The sequence below is a fragment of the Oryctolagus cuniculus genome, chromosome 9, assembly GCF_964237555.1.
Source record: "Oryctolagus cuniculus chromosome 9, mOryCun1.1, whole genome shotgun sequence".
Lineage (NCBI taxonomy): Eukaryota > Metazoa > Chordata > Mammalia > Lagomorpha > Leporidae > Oryctolagus > Oryctolagus cuniculus.
In genome coordinates this window covers 83,266,537-83,284,581 of record NC_091440.1, presented here as the reverse complement: position 1 = coordinate 83,284,581, position 18,045 = coordinate 83,266,537, and the positions used below count along the sequence as shown (strand labels likewise).

The window sequence follows — 18,045 nt, the reverse complement described above, 5'->3', positions numbered from 1 at the left end:
AGGGAGAGACACTCAGAGAGACAGATCTTCCACGTGCTGGTTCATTCTCCAGGTGGCTCAATGGCCAGGGCTGGGCCAGGCTGAAGCAGGGAGTCAGGAGCTTCATCTGGGTTTTCCCTGTTTTGGGGGAGCGTGCCAGACACACAGTCTTTTTTTTTTTTTTTTTTTTTTTTTTTTTTTTTTTTTTTGACAGGCAGAGTGGACAGTGAGAGAGAGAGACAGAGAGAAAGGTCTTCCTTTGCCGTTGGTTCACCCTCCAATGGCCGCCACGGCCGGCGCGCTGCGACCGGCGCACCGCGCTGATCCAATGGCAGGAGCCAGGAGCCAGGTGCTTTTCCTGGTCTCCCATGGGGTGCAGGGCCCAAGCACCTGGGCCATCCTCCACTGCACTCCCTGGCCACAGCAGAGGGCTGGCCTGGAAGAGGGGCAACCGGGACAGAATCCGGCGCCCCGACCGGGACTAGAACCCGGTGTGCCGGCGCCGCTAGGCGGAGGATTAGCCTAGTGAGCCGCGGCGCCGGCCAGACACACAGTCTTGATGTTCTATTTCCTGTGGTTCGTGGAAATCCCATGTGAAGGCACACACACAGAAGATGTCTCCAAGGGGCTGCCACAGTGGCACAGTGTGTTAAGCCACTGTCTGTGACACTGGCATCTCATATGGATACCAGGAGTCCTGACTGCTCCACTTCCGATTCAGCTCCCTGCTGATGGCCTGGGAAAGGTAGTAGAGGATGGCCCAGGGGCTTGGGCCCCTGCATCTATGTGGGAGATCCAGCAGAAGCTCCCAGTTCCTGGCTTTGGAATGGCTCAGCTCTGGTTGTTGTGTTCATCTGGGGAGGAGTGGACCAACGGGTGGAGGATCTCTGTCTCTTCTCTCTAACTCTGCCTTTCAAATAAATAAAGAAATCTTTTTTATTTTGTTTTCAAGACAGAGTCAGGGTGCTCAGCAACTGTTGAAATCTTTACTTAATGTATGCTAAACTGATCTTCTGTATATAAAGAGAAATGAAAATGAATCTTGATGTGAATGGAAGGGGAGAGGGAGTGAATAAGGGGAGGGTTGTGGGTTGGAGGGATGTTATGGGGGGGAAGCCATTGTAATCAATATTCTGTACTTTGGAAATTTATATTCATTAAATAAAAGTTAAAAAAAAAAAAGAAATCTACAGTCTATTTGGAAGGCCTTGTCATGAGCATTTGCCTCTTTTTGGCTCCCCAGCGTATGAACTTCTTCCCAGTGCTGGAGCCACCTGCCTTGTGGGGGCCTGAAGGGACCCAGGCTTGGCCACTAAGGCTGTGCCCAGAGCAGCAGTCTCTGTGGGTTTTTGCTCAGGAAGAGCAACCACGCTGGCTTGGGGTCCAGCACGGCCTGTCGTATGTTGCCATGCAAGGGTGTGAGTCTGCACGTGGGGACCCAGAAAAGCAGGTCACTGTCCGTGCCCTTTGGGAGTGATTGTAAGGGTCAAGTGAGGAGGAGCCCGCACGTGCACGTGCCCCGCGTAGGTGGTGCTGGTGGCGGGATGCCCAGCAGGGCCAGCATTTGCAGACCGTGTGGGGCGCATGCCCAGTGCTGGGTGTGCTGCCTGCTCTCTGGCAGGCTCATTCTAGCAGTGAACGGGCCTTTGCAGCGGGTGAATGCAGAAAGCACACGACAAGCACAGCACTGTAAGCACACAAGTGAAGGCCCCTCCAGCCTCTCCTGGAAGTGCCTGCTGAGGCTTCGCTGTGGCATTTGAACCGAGCACCTGGGGGCATGGCTTTGCGAGGCTCCTGCCGTGGGCTGCTCTGAGGACTATCTTGGATGGAGGCAGTAAATGGTGGGTCCGGCTGAGTATTAGTGAGAGAGAGGAGGAAGGAAAGATGAGCTACTATGTGGGCCGAAACGCCAAGTTCACGTTCGTAAAGGTGAAATTGGAGGGAGGAGTGGGAATTGAGTTTATCGGTTGGGAGTACAGAGTTGCAAATGACAACGGTGACTGCAGCTGGGTTTTATCGAGTGCGCATTGTCACTATTTTTATTTCAAGCCTGTTTTGATACCCTGTGTGCTGCTGTTTGCAGGCATCAGCTCATTTAACTCGATGACTTAGTTACTGTTAATCTACCCATTTTGTAGAGAGGAAACTGAGGCTTAGAGAAGCCACGTGAGTTGCTTCACTCATGAGCTCACATCACTACTTAGCAGAGCCAGGCCTGTGCCTCGCATGTCACCCAGGCAGTGGATCATTGCCGCCCCATCAGTCTGCAGCGGCCTGTGTGTGCCTGGGTTTACCTGGCTGTGTCTTGGCAGCTTCTCTCCCCGGCGCTCTGCATAGATCTGTTCATTTGTTGCTTGTGTCCCTCACTGGAGTGAGAGCCAAGAGGGCAGGGAAGGGACCTACAGCTGTTTCCTGATTTCCCAGCAGAGTGCCTGGCACGTGCTTGTTGTAGTTACAAGTGCTGTACAATCACTCAGGATGTTAGTAGACATCATATGCTTCCTGTGTGCTTAGGACTTGGCGTCGGGGAACTCACTTGCTCCCAAGACTGGGATCCTTACGTTAGAGAATGGGGTAGCAGAGCCCCAGCAGGTTAAGACACTTGCCCAAGGTCACAGGGCTCAGAGCTAGGATTCACATGCAAGTATTCTGGCTTCAGAAATGGGTTCCTTAAGTACCAAACTTCACTGCCCTTTGTGAGTCAATGAATGATCAGTTAAAATAGATTTGTATGAGCTGTAAAAATACACTTAGCGCATTTCAAAGTAAATAGCTTGTAAAAATAAAAATTATAACTAATAAGGTAATGTTGTTTCTCGCTGGGAGATGACAATTAATGACTAAGACAGGTATGGCGAGAAAAATCTTGTTTCCCCTGTTAATATAGACTCAGATTCCTGGAAGGTGTGTTATAACACCATCACATAATCTGCTGGTCCACAAGTGAGTGCTAAATTTCTAAAGGCCTGTAAATCTGATATATGTTCCAGATGCCAAATTATACATCTCTGTTAGCCTCACAATATATACCTACCTCTTAGGAAAGAAATTACAGTGATAAACAGATGTTAATTTTATTTGCTGGTCTAAAAGCTCCATTCAGCGACTAAGAACTATATAATAACTGGAATTAGAAAACCAGTTGACTTCGAATCAATCTTAAAACAGAATTCAGTCTTTTAGAACCTTTGCCTAAAACAAAAAAAAAGTGTTGACATTTGCTTTCTTTCTTCCCTTTTTTTTTTAAAGTTTTATTTATTTATTTGAAAGGCAGAGTTACAGAGACAGAGAGAGAGGAAGGGACAGAGATCTTCTATCTGTTGGTTCACTCTCCAAATGGCCACAATGGCTGGAGCTGGGTCGATTCGCAGCCAGTAGCCTGGAACCTCTTCCAGTTCTCCCACGAGCATGCAGAGGCCCCAAGGCTTCGGCCATCTACCACTGCTTTCCCAGGCCATAGCAGAGAGCTGGATGGGAAGTGGAGCAGCTGGGACTTGAACTGGTGCCCATATGGGCTGCTGGCACTGCAGGTGGTGGTTTTACCCACTACACCACAGCGCGGCCCCTAGCTTTTGCTTTCTAATTTAGTACTTGATCTAAATAATGAGACAGTTGGACCAGAAACCCATGTTCTTCTAGGCTTATAGGTAAAATTAACGCAAGGACAGATTACAAATGCTAGGAAGTAGTCTGTTGACAAAGGAGTCAATAGCAGCCTGGATGTGCACTCGATAATTGCTGAATAATTTCTGGACAGATACTGAAAGATAAAAATGTTCAAAATCAAATCTGCCAGGGATGAGCTTCATGGCATAGGGGGTTGGGCTGTTGCTTGTGATACCAGCATTAGACATGAGCGCCAATTCGAGTCCTGGCTGCTCTATTTCTGATCCAGCTCTCTGCTAATGCACTTGGGAAAGCAATGGAATTCGCTTCACGTGCTTGGGCTCCTGCCACCCACATGAGAAACCCAGAAGGGGTTCCTGGCTCCTGGCTTCAACCTGGACCAATTCCCGCTGTTGTAGCCATTTGGAGAGCTAACCAACAGATGGAAGACCTCTCTCTCCCTAGAGGCTGGCACTGTGGAGTAGAGAGTAAAGCCACCGCCTGCAGTGCTGGCATCTCATTTGGGCGCCAGTTCATGTCTTGGCAGTTCTGCTTCCGATCCAGCTCTCTGCTAGGGCCTGGGAAAGTAGTGGAAGATAGCCCAAGTGTTTGGCCCCTGCACTCGGGTGGGAGACCCAGAAGAAGCTTTTGACTCCTGGCTTCAGATTGGCCCAGCTCCAGCCATCTGGGGAGTAAACCAGGGGGTGGAAGACCTCTTTCTCTCTCTGCCTCTGCCTCTCTGTAACTCTGCCTTTCAAATAAATAAATAAATCTTTTAAAAGGAATCTGCCAAATAATTAAAGTGAGTTATGATATTTAAATATTCATCAGTTTATCCATATTCAAATGTAGCTTTTTCATTCTAATATTAATATTTCTGGATATAAATTTTTAATAATTTTCCCTCCATTTGAAGAATAATGGGCTTTCTCCATTCTCAGAGTATTTTGAGAATGCTAAGCTATGACATTGGAGTCAAACTCTTTTCCCAAATGAAAGTGTTGAATAAATATGCATATATATATTCTATATAGAGAGAACTTTTTTTTTTATTTGACAGGTAGAGTTATAGACAGAGACAGAAAGAAGGTCTTCCTTCCATTGGTTCACCCCCCAAATGGCTGTCACAGCTGGCACTGCACCAATCAGAAGCCAGGACCCAGGTGCTTCTTTCTGGTCTCCCATGAGGGTGCAGGGACCCAAGCGCTTTGGCCATCCTCCACTGCCCTCCTGGGCCACAGCAGAGAGCTGGACTGGAAGAGGAGCAACTGGGACTAGAACTCGGCACCCATATGGGATGCCGGTACTGCAGGCGGAGGATTAACCAAGTGAGCCACAGCGCCAGCCCCAAGAACTTTGATTTTAAATTGATTTGCTCTCAATAATTATTAGCCACTTTAAATATGAGTTTGTCCTGATACCAAAGATGTTCAAAGGAAGAACAACCTGCAAGTCCTATAGGTGTTCTCAAATTCTTCATGGTGATTATGATGATGATAGAAATAAAGATAGACTTTAGTTCAAAGAGATAGACTTGACATAGAAGTTTAAATTACTGTGATCAATCTTTTCATTTTCTTCCCCTTTTCTGTCACTTATTCTTGTTCTGGTCATTTGTAATTTTAGCTTCATGCTCGCCCCAGTTACAGTGCTATCTCCTTATGGGTAGAATTTTCGGTTCCCTTTTTGGTGTGAAATAGTGTGGTCTGGTAGTTAGGCGTCAGTCAGATTTACAGTAGACAGTTGCTGCATGCAGGCATGCCTTTACTCTGTCTTTTATTCAAATAGCTCCTGGAAATGTTGGTAAAACATTTTCTTTCCCTTTGATTTTTCATTTTACATCTCCTTCCAAGTTATCCATTTCTTGGAGTCGGTGGTGTGGTTTAGTGATTTTTGTAATGCCAGTTTTCCATAATGGAGCTCTGATCAGGTCTTGACTGTTCTGCTTCTTATCTAGCTCCTTGCTAATGTGCCTGGGAAGACAGCCGTTGATGTGATGACCCAAGTGCTTGGGCCGCTGCCACTCACGTAGGAGGCCATGTTGGAGTTCTTGGCTCTTGACTTCAGCCTGGTCCAACCCTGGGTGTTGTGGCCATTTGGGGAGTGAACCAGTGGATGGAAAATCTCTCTGTCTTTATCACTCTGTCTTATAACTAACTAGCTAAATAAATCTTTAAAAAATCATCTATCTAATTATATATTTAAAACTGGCTTTACATCTTAAAAGGCTATAAGCTGGTAATAAAAAAACTTTTGTTCAAAATTTTGTGGTGGTAATAGAACATAAATGGTTATGATTCCAAATAGTGTGAGCTGAGATCCGATCATATAATAGAAAATTATATTGTGACCTTTTTGATAATTTATCCTAGAGACATCAAGACATCTGAGTATATATGTGTTTGTGTTTATACAAGGGGTCTTCAAAAATTTGTGGAAATGGTTTATTATGATAAAACTATACATGGATTTCAAAATTTTTTGCACCAAAACAAATTTTTTTGTTGTTAAAAATATTTATTTATTTATTTGAGAGGCAGAGAGAGAGAGAGAGCGGTGTCTTCCATCTGCTGGTTCACTCCCTAGATGGCTGCAATGGCGAGAGCTGAGCCGATCCAAAGCCAGGAGCCAGAAGCTTCTTCCGGGTCTCCCACATGAGTGCAGGGGCCCAAGGACTTGGGCCATCCTCTACTGCTTTTCCAAGCCATAGCAGAGCACTGGGTCAGAGGCGGAGCACCTGGGACTCGAACTGGTGCTCATATGGGATGCTGGTGAAGTACCAGCATCTGAAGTAGACCATGACTTTACCCACTATGCCACAGCGCCAGCCCCCAAAACAAACTTTTAATTCTATTTTCCACAAACCTTTTTGAGTTTTGTCATTTATATGTATATGTGTTTATCAAGAATAAAAGCTCCTGGGCCTTCTAGGGAATTAAAACTTGTCATCAAGATGATTTCGACTTAACCAAGAACTAACCAAGACCAGGTTTGTGGGCGTCAAGATAGAACCCCCTTTACAGTTTTGAGTATTCATACACCTTTGAAGACTGCTATTATCATGGCATGCTTATTTTTGAAATGTTTCTATTTGGTGAGAGAGAGAGAGACAGAAACTTGATTGCAGTTCTTGTGTTCACAAACCGGAGCAAAAATGAAAGCCAATATAGGATTTCAAAAAGTAATAGAGGGAGGAATGATTTTTAATCCACTGATGATCCAAAGAGTTTATTTCAGTTTAGGCTATGACTCCTTCTTTCTACTGATGAAATTTTTCCTGCTGCATTTTCATTGTGGTGGCATCAGTCATTCATATGCTTGTCTTGTGATGCCTCCAGGAAGGTGCAGGCTTTCTGCCGGGATTACCTGCTAGGTGTGCAGGGAAGGCTTCTTGAGTACTACCTGTTAATGTTACATAAGCCCTGTAACCGCGAAGAGCAGTACTTGTTTGAAAGTGGAATTTTGAGGTGCATTTGCTTTCCCTGAATTGAAAAAAAAAAAGCTATGTTTTAGTTACGTTGAAGGATTTTTAAAAGAATATATCTCATCATTCCATCATCATGACACAAATATTTTTATTTTCCCTCATCTCTGTTTCACCTATCAATTTGTTTTGTGTTTAGGAACATGTATTTTTTCTTCACATTTGACATAAAGATATTTCCATTGTTATAAAGTTTTCATTAATCACTACATTATAACTCACCAGCTCATTTTTTATATGAAACTTTTCAAAGTATTTGCTGTATTTCTTATATACTTCATATTAGCAAATAGTAATGTTATTAGTTTCTTTGCATGTGAGCTTTTCCTCCTATATAGAATCCTTCATGAATATCTGTGTGTATAACAATCTTTAAAAGGCAATGAAGATTACTGCATAATTTAGTAGCAACAGTAGGAAGACCTTGAATTATTTATATTGTATTCTATGTGATAACTGCTAATTCAGCTTGTTTGCGCTTTCTTTCTATCATGCCTCATTGTTTGTCCCATTTAAACTTTGATTACTGTTTTTGCTTTCATATTTGTATATGAAGTTGAAGACATGCTATATAATGGAAAGAAGAGAATTTTGTTGGATATTCGATTTCAAAGACTTTTATTAAAAAACATTCTTCTTAAATAATAAATATTCACATATATGAACTTTACTAGTGTGGAAAACACCAGAGCCATATTTCCAGCATTTGGGCATTTATTTTTAAATTCTTGACTTACCAGGAATATCATTTTATAGCTAGTATAAAGCACAGGTTATAAAGTTTATTGGGAGAAGAGGTCCAAGCATCATAAATAGGAAATTTCTGACTTTTGGCTTTTGTAACAACTTGAAATATAGAGGTTAACACTTTACTTCAAAGCTAACATTCATAGCCTTAAAAATATTAATCTTCCTCTCTACATGTAGATCACATTTATGTAACCACAATTGTGTTTTATTTCTGAATCGCAGTTCCCTCTATATTTATAAATTGTAAAATCTAACATTGTGCTCTTCCTTTTGCTGCCTGAGTAATAAAGGATGGTATTTCTAATATTTCTTCCATTTTTTTTCATTTCCATGATTTTTTAAAGCATTTAAAATTTTTTTTTCACATGAGGTAGATTAGATATGAGGGTACTTATTTCAAAAAAGACAAGTTTATTTTGTGACAAAAAATTTTTGAAATCCATGCATAGTTTTTCATAGTATGCACTTTTCATGATTTTTCTTAAGATCCTTCATATGTATGGATTTCAAAATTTTTTGTACCAAAATAATCTTATTTCTTAATGCCATTTTCCATAAATTTTTTGAAGTAATTGCACATTGTATCCTCCTAATTAGCCAAAAGGATTCCTTTAACCTGTGTCACATATGTTGCATATAAAGTACAAAGCTGGTTTTGTGTCTGAGTTCTGCCTGTCACCTTTGCAAATAAGTAAATTGCAGGTGAGCTCTGATCATCCCCGCACTGCCTCATTGTGAGCCCTGAGCACTGTTGGCTACCTGGGAGGTGATGGGGTTGTATGGCCTCAGCCAAAACCTTCTGTTGTAGCAACTCTAAAATAGAACTAGAAGAAGGAAAGTGGTATGAAGAGTAACAAGTGAGGTCTCCAGAAACAGCTGCGTTTTACACCAAGTCTTTTTTTAACTGTAGTGGTCAGCTACACTCTGATTTAACTTGTTGGTCATTGGTTTTGCAGGAACTCCCCAGCGTTCTCTTCCTCCATCAGCTGCCTCAGCAGGAGGGTGCCTGGACTATCCTTCCACTGTTACCACAGTACGTTTGACTCCAAATGTTTTTTTTTTTTTAACTTTTATTTAATGAATATAAATTTCCAAAGTACGACTTATGGATTACAATGGCTTCCCCCCCATACCGTCCCTCCCACCCACAACCCTCCCCTTTCCCACTCCCTCTCCCCTTCCATTCACATCAAGATTCATTTTCAATTATCTTAATATACAGAAGATCAGCTTAGTATACCTTAAGTAAGTATTTCAACAGTTTGCTCCCACACAGAAACATAAAGTGAAAAATAATAGATGATTTTTTTAAATGATGATGAAATCAGATCAGACCTATTGTCATGTTTAATCCCAGTGAGAGTCAAGTTGGGAATTGATAATTTTTTTTTTTTTTTTTTACAGAAGATCAGTTTAGTATGCATTAAGTAAAGATTTCAACAGTTTGCACCCCCATAGAAACACAAAGTGAAATATATTGTTTGAGTACTCGTTATAGCATTAAATCTCAATACACAGCACATTAAGGACAGAGATCCTACATGAGGAGTAAGTGCACAGTGACTCCTGTTGTTGACTTTACCAATTGACACTCCTGTCTATGGCATCAGTAATCTCCCTATGCTCCAGTCATGAGTTTCCAAGGCTATGGAAGCCCTCTGAGTTCTCCGACTCTTATCTTGTTTAGACAAGGTCATAGTCAAAGTGGAGGTTCTCTCCTCCCTTCAGAGAAAGGTACCTCCTTCTTTGAAGACCTGTTCTTTCCACTGGGATCTCACTCACAGAGATCTTTTTGCCAGAGTGTCTTGGCTTTCCATGCCTGAAATACTCTCATGGGCTTTTCAGCCAGATCCGAATGCCTTTAGGGCTGATTCTGAGGCCAGAGTGCTATTTAGGACATCTGCCATTCTGTGAGTCTGCTGAGTATCTCACTTCCCATGTTGGATCACTCTCCCCTTTATTTATTCTATCGGTTAGTGTTAGCAGGTACTAGACTTGTTTATGTGCTCCCTTTGACTATTAGTCCTTTCATTATGATCAATTGTGAACTGAAATTGATCACTTGGAATAGTGAGATGGCATTGGTACATGCCACCTTGATGGGATTGAATTGGAATCCCCTGGTATGTTTCTAACTCTACCATTTGGGGCAAGTCAGCTTGAGCATGTCCCAAATTATACATCTCTTCCCTCTCTTATTCCCACTCTTATGTTTAACAGGGATCACATTTCAGTTAATTTTCAACACTTAAGAATAACTGTGCGATAATTACAGAATTAAACCAGTCATATTAAGTAGAACAGACAAAAAAAAATACTAAGAGGGATAATGTATTAAGTTGTTCATTAACAGTCAGGGCTATGCTGATCAAGTCACCGTTTCTCATAGTGTCCATTTCACTTCAGGAGGTTTCCTTTTTGGTGTTCAGTCAGTTGTCACCGATCAGGGAGAACATATGGTATTTGTCCCTTTGGGACTGGCTTACTTCACTCAGCATGATGTGTTCCAGATTCCTCCATTTTGTTGCAAATGACTGGATTTCGTTGTTTCTTACTGTGGTATAGTATTCTAAAGAATACATATCCCATAATTTCTTTATCCAGTCTACCGTTGATGGGCATTTAGGTTGGTTCCAGGTCTTGGCTATTGTGAATTGTGCTGCGATAAACATTAGGGTGCAGACCGCTTTTTTGTTTGCCAATTTAAACTCCTTTGGGTAAATTCCAAGGAGTGGGATGGCTGACTCCAAATGTTTGTATTACCGACACTGCTACCTGGGTGCTGTTGTGCTCCCTGTTTTCCTTAGTAAGAGGGTGTGTTTGCTTTCAGAGTCTGTAAGTAAAGTGAATTTGAGTGTCACTTTTTGTGTTTACCAAATTAATCCAATATCTTTATGGTTGGTTCTCAGTCTTGAATCGTTTTTATTACTTAATATGCTTCTTTTTAAAAAGTTAAATGCTTCAAGTTGATATTTGAAAATTATTAATCTTCTGAATTGGTGTTGCTATGGAGAGAATTAACTTTAGGAGTTGTGTCTGCCCTATAAACCGTTAGGATCTATCTGGATTTTTTTTTTTTTTAATTTGTTTTATTTATTTGAAAAGCAGAGCTAGAGAGAGAGAGGGAGGAAGGGAGAGAGAGAGATCGAGAGATCTTCCATCTGCTGGTTTACTCCCCAAATGTCAGCATTGGTTAGGGCTGGGTCAGACTGGAGCCAGGAGCCAGGAGCTTCTTCCAGGTCTCCCATGGGGTCCGTTGGACTGTCTTCCACGGCTTTCCCAGGTGCATTAGCAGGCAGCTGGATCGAAGTGGAGCAGCTGGGGCTCAAACCAGTGCCTATAGGGGGTGCAGGTGTTTCAGGTGGCTTTACCTACTACACCACAGTGCTGACCCCTTAGCTGGCTTTTCTATAAGCTGAAAACTCTATGTTGAAGAAAAACAAAAGGAAAAAAAAATCTAGATGCCTTGCTCTTCTGTATGCCTTCCATCCATCTTCTGCTTATCAGTTTTAAAGCTTATTATAAACTCATTTTGTAGAAGTGATTACCATAATCTATTTCTTCTTGTCAGCTTTTCTGTAACATATAGCAGAAATTCATCATGGATTTTCTTCTGTGAGGAAGAGACGAGAATACAGATCCCGAAACTCCTTGAAACACTGAGAAGATATGACCCATCTAAGGTGAATATAGTTTCGTGCCTGTGTTTATTTTTGGGGACAAGGCTTCAAAGAAGATTTAATTTTGATTAAGAGGTTTTTGAATCTAATAAATGCAGTTAATTTAAAGTTAAAAGGAGTGAATAGTTGAATATCTGGAAGCTATGTTAAAAAATTCCCTTTGAAGTGCATAGTTTACAGAGGGATGGAACTTATAATGATCCGTTTTAAGGGGAAAAATGTGTTTATGTGTGTTAGCAATTTCGGAGAGCTAAAAACCTGCATCTGAGAGTCAGAAACAGTTTGCCCTAGAAACTTAAATTGGTTGTTTCTCTTTATCAGGCGGTGGCCACATCCTCTTCGAGATGCAAATATTTTTTGAGCCGCAGCTGTGGACACTTTGTGGTCACTGTGAATGCACTGGACTAGAACAAAGCAAGCAAGGATCCTAACTGCCTGGGTGGTGCAGAGTGACAGGACAGAGTGTGAAAAAAGTGATTCTAGTTCCGAGCAAGACTTCCATACTCAGGGGAACATAGGGTGCAGTTGGAAGCATGTAACAGGGGCATGGAACCCGATGGCGGGAGAGGGTGCCCCAGGTCAGGAAATGACGCTTCATCTGGGTCCTGTAGGACAAGTGGGGGTTAGCAGGAGAGAAAGAGTGTGCCAGGCAGAAAGGACGCATCTTGCAAGAGAGGGTTTCTGTGAAGCTCAGCTGCTTTCATGTTTCCAAGTCTTTATTTTGTGCTGATTTGATATGGCAACTAGATCCTGTTTACTTCTAAATCTCTAGTGCTGAGCAGAGTGTTTAGCACTTAGGAGATGGTCTGGGGATGTTTGTCAAAGGCTGATGAACCCTATAACATCAGCTTTCCCGCTGGGCTGTGCTCCAAGGCTCACTAAGTTTGGAGAGCTGCCCTGGAGAGGTTTCAAGACTAAACCAGTTGTGCATTCAAAAGGCTTGCATAGCCTAGGCAGCTCATGTCAAGAGCTTCAGGTAGTCACTGACGTCATACATAAGAGTGTTAATTGTTAAATTAACAACAGGAGTCACTGTGTACTAACTTCCCATGCAGGACCTCTGTCCTCAATGAGTTGTATTATGAGAGTTAACTGTAAAACTTGTTCTCAAACAGTTGTGTGTGTGTGTGTGTGTGTGTGTGTGTGCAAGTTGTTGAAATCTTTACTTAGTATGGAGTTGGTCTTCTACATATAAAGTTAATTGAAAACGGATCTTAGTGGAGAATGGGACTGGAAAGGGGAGAGGGAGGAGGTGGAGGGTGGGAGTGTAGGTGGGAGTGCTATTGGGGAGAATCACTATATTCCTAAAGTTGTACTTAAGGAATTTGTATCCCTTAAATAAAAGGTTTCTTTGGAAAAAGGGAAAGGGGGGGGGCAAGGAAATAGGCAGCACTCAAGCCCCACCCCAGACTCCATCCCCAATTAAGCCCTGCCCCAGACACCACCACCCCTTTTACCTCCAGACAATAAAAAGGCATGGACCCCGACCTGGTGGAGTGAAGCTTTCTCTTGAGCGTGCCTACGTGCCTTCCGAGTGAGTGCTTTCACCACTTTGCCTGTAAATACACCTTGCTCCTCTACCGAAGGAAAAAACAAGAGTAAACCAGGCTCATTCAGTTCTTTTAAAGAAGCCCAGGTTACAACCTGATGACTTTATGGGATTCTTTAAACTTGGGATGAGCAGGGTTAGGCCCCTTGTGGTACTGCTAGAAACACCCTCCACCCCTGTTCTGATGCCCTCTCTCAGAAACAAACGTGGTTTAATGAGGATATGGCGATGAAGGCAAGCAGCCGGAGGCCTGCTCAGTTGATTGACGTAGGTGTCAGAAGTTGGGCAGCGGTGATCATTAGGTTGATTTTGCAAATGCTGGGTAGATGTTACTGTAACAAACCCCCCAGGTTTTGGGGATCTTTAAATGCTGGAAGGATCCATCACGATTTCTTTTCATGTTGTTGATTTCTGGGAAGGTACAGATGTAATTGGATAAAAATGTTATTAGGTTAAAACAAGTGATTTCTTCAAAGAAGGGAAGAGTTGTGAACCTGTCTCCTGCAGTCTTTTCAGATGATGCTGCCCAGCACGTGTGGTGCGTTTTCCTGTGTTTTATGTAAACCATTCATTAGGCTTTTATGTTTCCTTTTGACTTGAGAAAAACTCCCAAGTCTTTTGTAGGATGTAGGAGTTTTAGACTCCTCTTGGTATTCATTTCACCTGGAGATGATTTTTCCATTATCCATAGTTCTAATTCTGTACAGAAGATGGTGACTCACCATGCTTTTTAATGAAAATTGGAATGATAAATGTAAAAGTTCAAACCAAGTTCATGAAAAACAAATACAGAACAGAGCTAAAATGAGACGTTTTCTCCTCTTTTCTAAACTCTGCCATGTGAGGAAAAACCCCTAGGATGTTTTATTTCTTTTGAAACTAGCAACGATTATGTAATGTTGAAGTTAGCTCAAACTAGTATGATTTTTTTCTCCTCCTATTTGAAATCTTAGGAAAAAAGTGTAGATCAAACCTGGCTTTGATATTAACACAAATACTGTCTTAAAATAATAATTACATAACATGTTAGGGTGTCAAGTATTTTGTCTGATTATGATATTCTTTCCTTCATTGTATTTCTTTTTAATAATGATTTATTTATTTGAGAGGCAGAGTTACAGAGAGAGAGAGAAACAGAGAGAGAAGTCTTCTATCTGCTGGTTCACTCCCTAAATGGCTGCAATGTTCAGAGCTAGACCGATCCGAAGCCAGAGCTAGGAGCTTTTTCTGGGTCTCTCATGTGGGTGCAGGGCCCAAGCATTTGGACCATCTTCCACTGCTTTCTCAGGCCGTCAGCAGGGAGCTGGATAGGAAGTAGAGCAGCCAGGACTCTAACTGGTGCCCATATGGGATGCCAGTGCTACAGGCAGAGGCTTAACTTACTATGCCACAGTGCCGGCCCCTCTTCATTATATTTCACTCATTGTTATTTATGTCTCTGTTCTATTATACAATATTTCAGATGTAAATTTTTTATTAAAGTCATTGGTTTTTGTTAAATTGCCTTCCTGGTGATTTTTGTAAATTTCCATATCTTGTTTGAAGTCTTCCTTTCTATCCCTCTGCAATATACTTTTTTTTTTTTTTTAAAGATTTTATTTATTTCGGAGGTAGAGTTACAGAGAGAGAGAGGGAGAGACAGAGAAAGGTCTTCCATCCTCTGGTTCAGCCTCCAAATGGCTGCAACAGCTAGAGCTTGGATGATCCAAAGCCAGGGGCCAGGATCCAGGAGTTTTTTCCTGGTCTCCCACATGGGTGCAGGGGTCCAAGCACCTGGGTCATCTTCCACTGCTTTCCCAGGCCAGAGCAGAGAGCTGGATTGGAAGAGGAATAGCCAGGACACTACTGGCACCCATATGGGTTGCCAGCACCGCAGGCAGAGGCTTAGCCTACTGTGCCACAATATTGGCCCCAATATACTTTAAATATTTTTAAAAGTATATTTTTCTGCCGGCGCCGCGGCTCACTAGGCTAATCCTCCGCCTTGCGGCGCCGGCACACCAGGTTTTAGTCCCGGTCGGGGAGCCGGATTCTGTCCCGGTTGCCCCTCTTCCAGGCCAGCTCTCTGCTGTGGCCAGGGAGTGCAGTGGAGGATGGTCCAAGTACTTGGGCCCTGCACCCCATGGGAGACCAGGATAAGTACCTGGCTCCTGCCATCGGATCAGCGTGGTGCGCCAGCGGCAGCACACCGGCCGCGGCGGCCATTGGAGGGTGAACCAACGTCAAAGGAAGACCTTTCTCTCTGTCTCTCTCTCACTGTCCACTCTGCCTGTCCAAAAAAAAAAAAAAAAAAAAAAAAAAAAGTATATTTTTAAAGTGTCTGAGCTTCCAGTAGAACATTGTATAAGTTATGCTTTTAAAGTTTATCTTGATTATGATCATTCTTGTCATGAAACCTTTACAAAAATTATTAAGAAAGATGGCAGAGGGTGGTTCTTTTTCATAATTTCTATATTAATTTCTCCATGTAAGTAGGTTATACTATAACCTCCACAAAAATACTGAAAAACAGTCTTACATACTATGAGTGGTCTTCAGAAAGTTCATGGAAGATGTATATTATGATAAAACTGCATGCATTTCAATTTTTATTTGACAGGTAGTTATAGACAGAGACAGAGAAAGGTCTTCCTTCCGTTGGTTCACCCCCCAAATGGCTGCTGTGGCCAGAACTGCGCCGATCCGAAGCCAGGAGCCAGGTGTTTCCTCCTGGTCTCCCATGCAGGTGCAGGGGTCCAAGCACTTGGGCCATCCTCCACTTCCCTCCTGGGCCACAGCAGAGAGCTGGACTGGAAGAGGAACAGCCAGGACTAGAACCGGTGCCCATATGGGATGCCGGTGCTGCAGGTGGGGGATTAACCAAGTGAGCCACGGCGCCAGCCCCAATTTTTTTTGCACCAAAATACATGGATGGTTCAAAAAGTTCACGGAAAAATGAATTAAAATTTACTTTGGACAAAAAAATTTTGAAATCCATGCTTTCATCCTTTTTTTTTTTTTTTGATTATTTATTTGAAAGGGTTACACAGAGAGAGGAGAGGCGCAGGGAGAGAGAGAGAGAGAGGTCCTTCATCGCTGGTTCACTCCTCAGTTGGCCGCAATGGCCAGAGCTGCGCCGATCCGGAGCCAGGAGCTTCTTCCGAGTCTCCCAAGTGGGTGCAGGGACCCATTGACTTGGGCCATCTCCCACTGTTTTCCCAGGCCATAGCAGAGAGCTAGCTCGGAAGTGGAGCAGCAGGACTCGAACTGACGCCCATAAGGGCTGCTGGCACTTCAGGCCAGGGCGTTAACCTTCTGCACCACAGCGCCGGCCCTCATGCTTTAATCCTTTATTTATTTATTTTTTTTGACAGGCAGAGTGGACAGTGAGAGAGAGACAGAGAGAAAGGTCTTCCTTTGATGTTGGTTCATCCTCCAATGGCCGCCGCGGCCAGTGCACCGTGCTGATCTGATGGCAGGAGCCAGGTACTTATCCTGGTCTCCCATAGGGTGCAGGGCCCAAGTACTTGGGCCATCCTCCACTGCACTCCCTGGCCACAGCAGAGAGCTGGACTGGAAGAGGGGCAACCGGGACAGAATCCGGCTCCCCGACCAGGACTAGAACCTGGTGTGCCGGCGCCGCAAGGCGGAGGATTAGCCTAGTGAGCCGCAGCTCCAGCCTGCTTTAATCCTTTAAGTCTATTTTTCTACAACCTTTTTGAAGTACCTGCATATAATAGCTGAACACTGTAATTAGGAGGTCAAATGTAACAGCAGGTTTTGTGTAAAATTATGTTTGGAATAGTAGGTTTTAGTAGTCAAAGATTTGTAAGAAACATGCCACAATATACTGAGGTATTTGTTTTCTTTGTACAAACCTTATTGGCTTGATATATTGAATGCGATTTTCATATTCATTAGTGTTTAGGAGTTTGGGAAAGAGCATTTTTATTGATTTTTTTTTAATTATGCTGAATTTTCCATCTCAGGCTGAGGTCATTCTCCTTGGTCATCACTAGACATATTTTTGGCCCAGTAATGACTTAGTGTATCTGTAGGTGAAGGAATTGCAGGCAGGAAGTCATCAGGTGGACCTGGTTGAGTAGTATTTCATAGTGTGTATGTACCACATTTTCTTTATGTAGTCACCAGCTGATGGACGTCTGGGTTGATTCCATATCTTAACTATTGTGAATTCAGCTACAGTAAGCCTAGGGGTAAAAAGAACTCTTTTATATGCTGATTTAATTTCCTTTAGATAAATTCCCAGGAGTGGGATGGCTGGGTCAGATCTATTTTCAGATTTCTGAGGAATCTTCATATTTCTTCCATAGTGGTTGTACTAGTTTACATTCCCACCAGCAGTGGATTGGGTACCTTTTTCCCCACATCCTCACTGGCTGGAGCCAGGGAACTCTACAGCGCTCAAAGGTGGGTCGAGAACCCAGGGTGACACCACGTTGGGCATAGTAGATCTCTGTTGTCAGCAGGGGGAGGGTATGATCACCCCTGTTGGTGTAATCGCAACCTCACTTCCTCTCTTCCAAGGTGATCAAGCCCAGGGGTTAGCCTACAGTAGGTACAGCTCCCACCCACACAGGCACGTGAACCACACAAAGGATCTGTGTGGTCCTCAGTGTGAGCACGCAGTCCTCTGCAGTGACTCACCCCAGGCAGAGAGGGAGCTCTGAGTCAGACACAGTGATTGCCCAGACACCCTCGCCGTATCGTGTAGTCCCAGAATTCCCATAGACACAGTGAACAGGGAATCCACTCTCAGCCCTGCAAGCCTGCCCTGTCCTGGGAGAGAGCAGAGGCATTCCCAGAGCCAGCTGCCTGTCAGTACTTCGCCTTGGCAGTTTGAGCCCCGGAGACTCTGATGGGCTGAGGGGATGGGAGCACCTCACAGTCCTAAATGGGTGCCCAGTCCCCTGCCAGCTCTCCAGCCAGACCCAAAGTCAGTGGAGAACTTGGGTTTTCTCCTCTGGTTAAATCTCCCTTGGTGCATATGAGAGCCA

At 43.4% G+C, this 18,045-nt stretch overlaps 1 protein-coding gene across 2 annotated transcripts in view; it reads left to right on the top strand.

Annotated features, from left to right (window-relative positions):
- Window positions 1-18,045, top strand: part of B3GLCT (beta 3-glucosyltransferase) — a 263,730-nt gene that overhangs the window by 47,856 nt on the left and 197,829 nt on the right. For both annotated transcript variants that reach the window (XM_051831763.2, XM_051831762.2), the window contains exons 5-6: window positions 8,776-8,852; window positions 11,391-11,502. In XM_051831763.2, coding sequence (XP_051687723.1) covers window positions 8,776-8,852; window positions 11,391-11,502 — 189 coding nt within the window. The remainder of the gene's footprint in view (window positions 1-8,775; window positions 8,853-11,390; window positions 11,503-18,045) is intronic.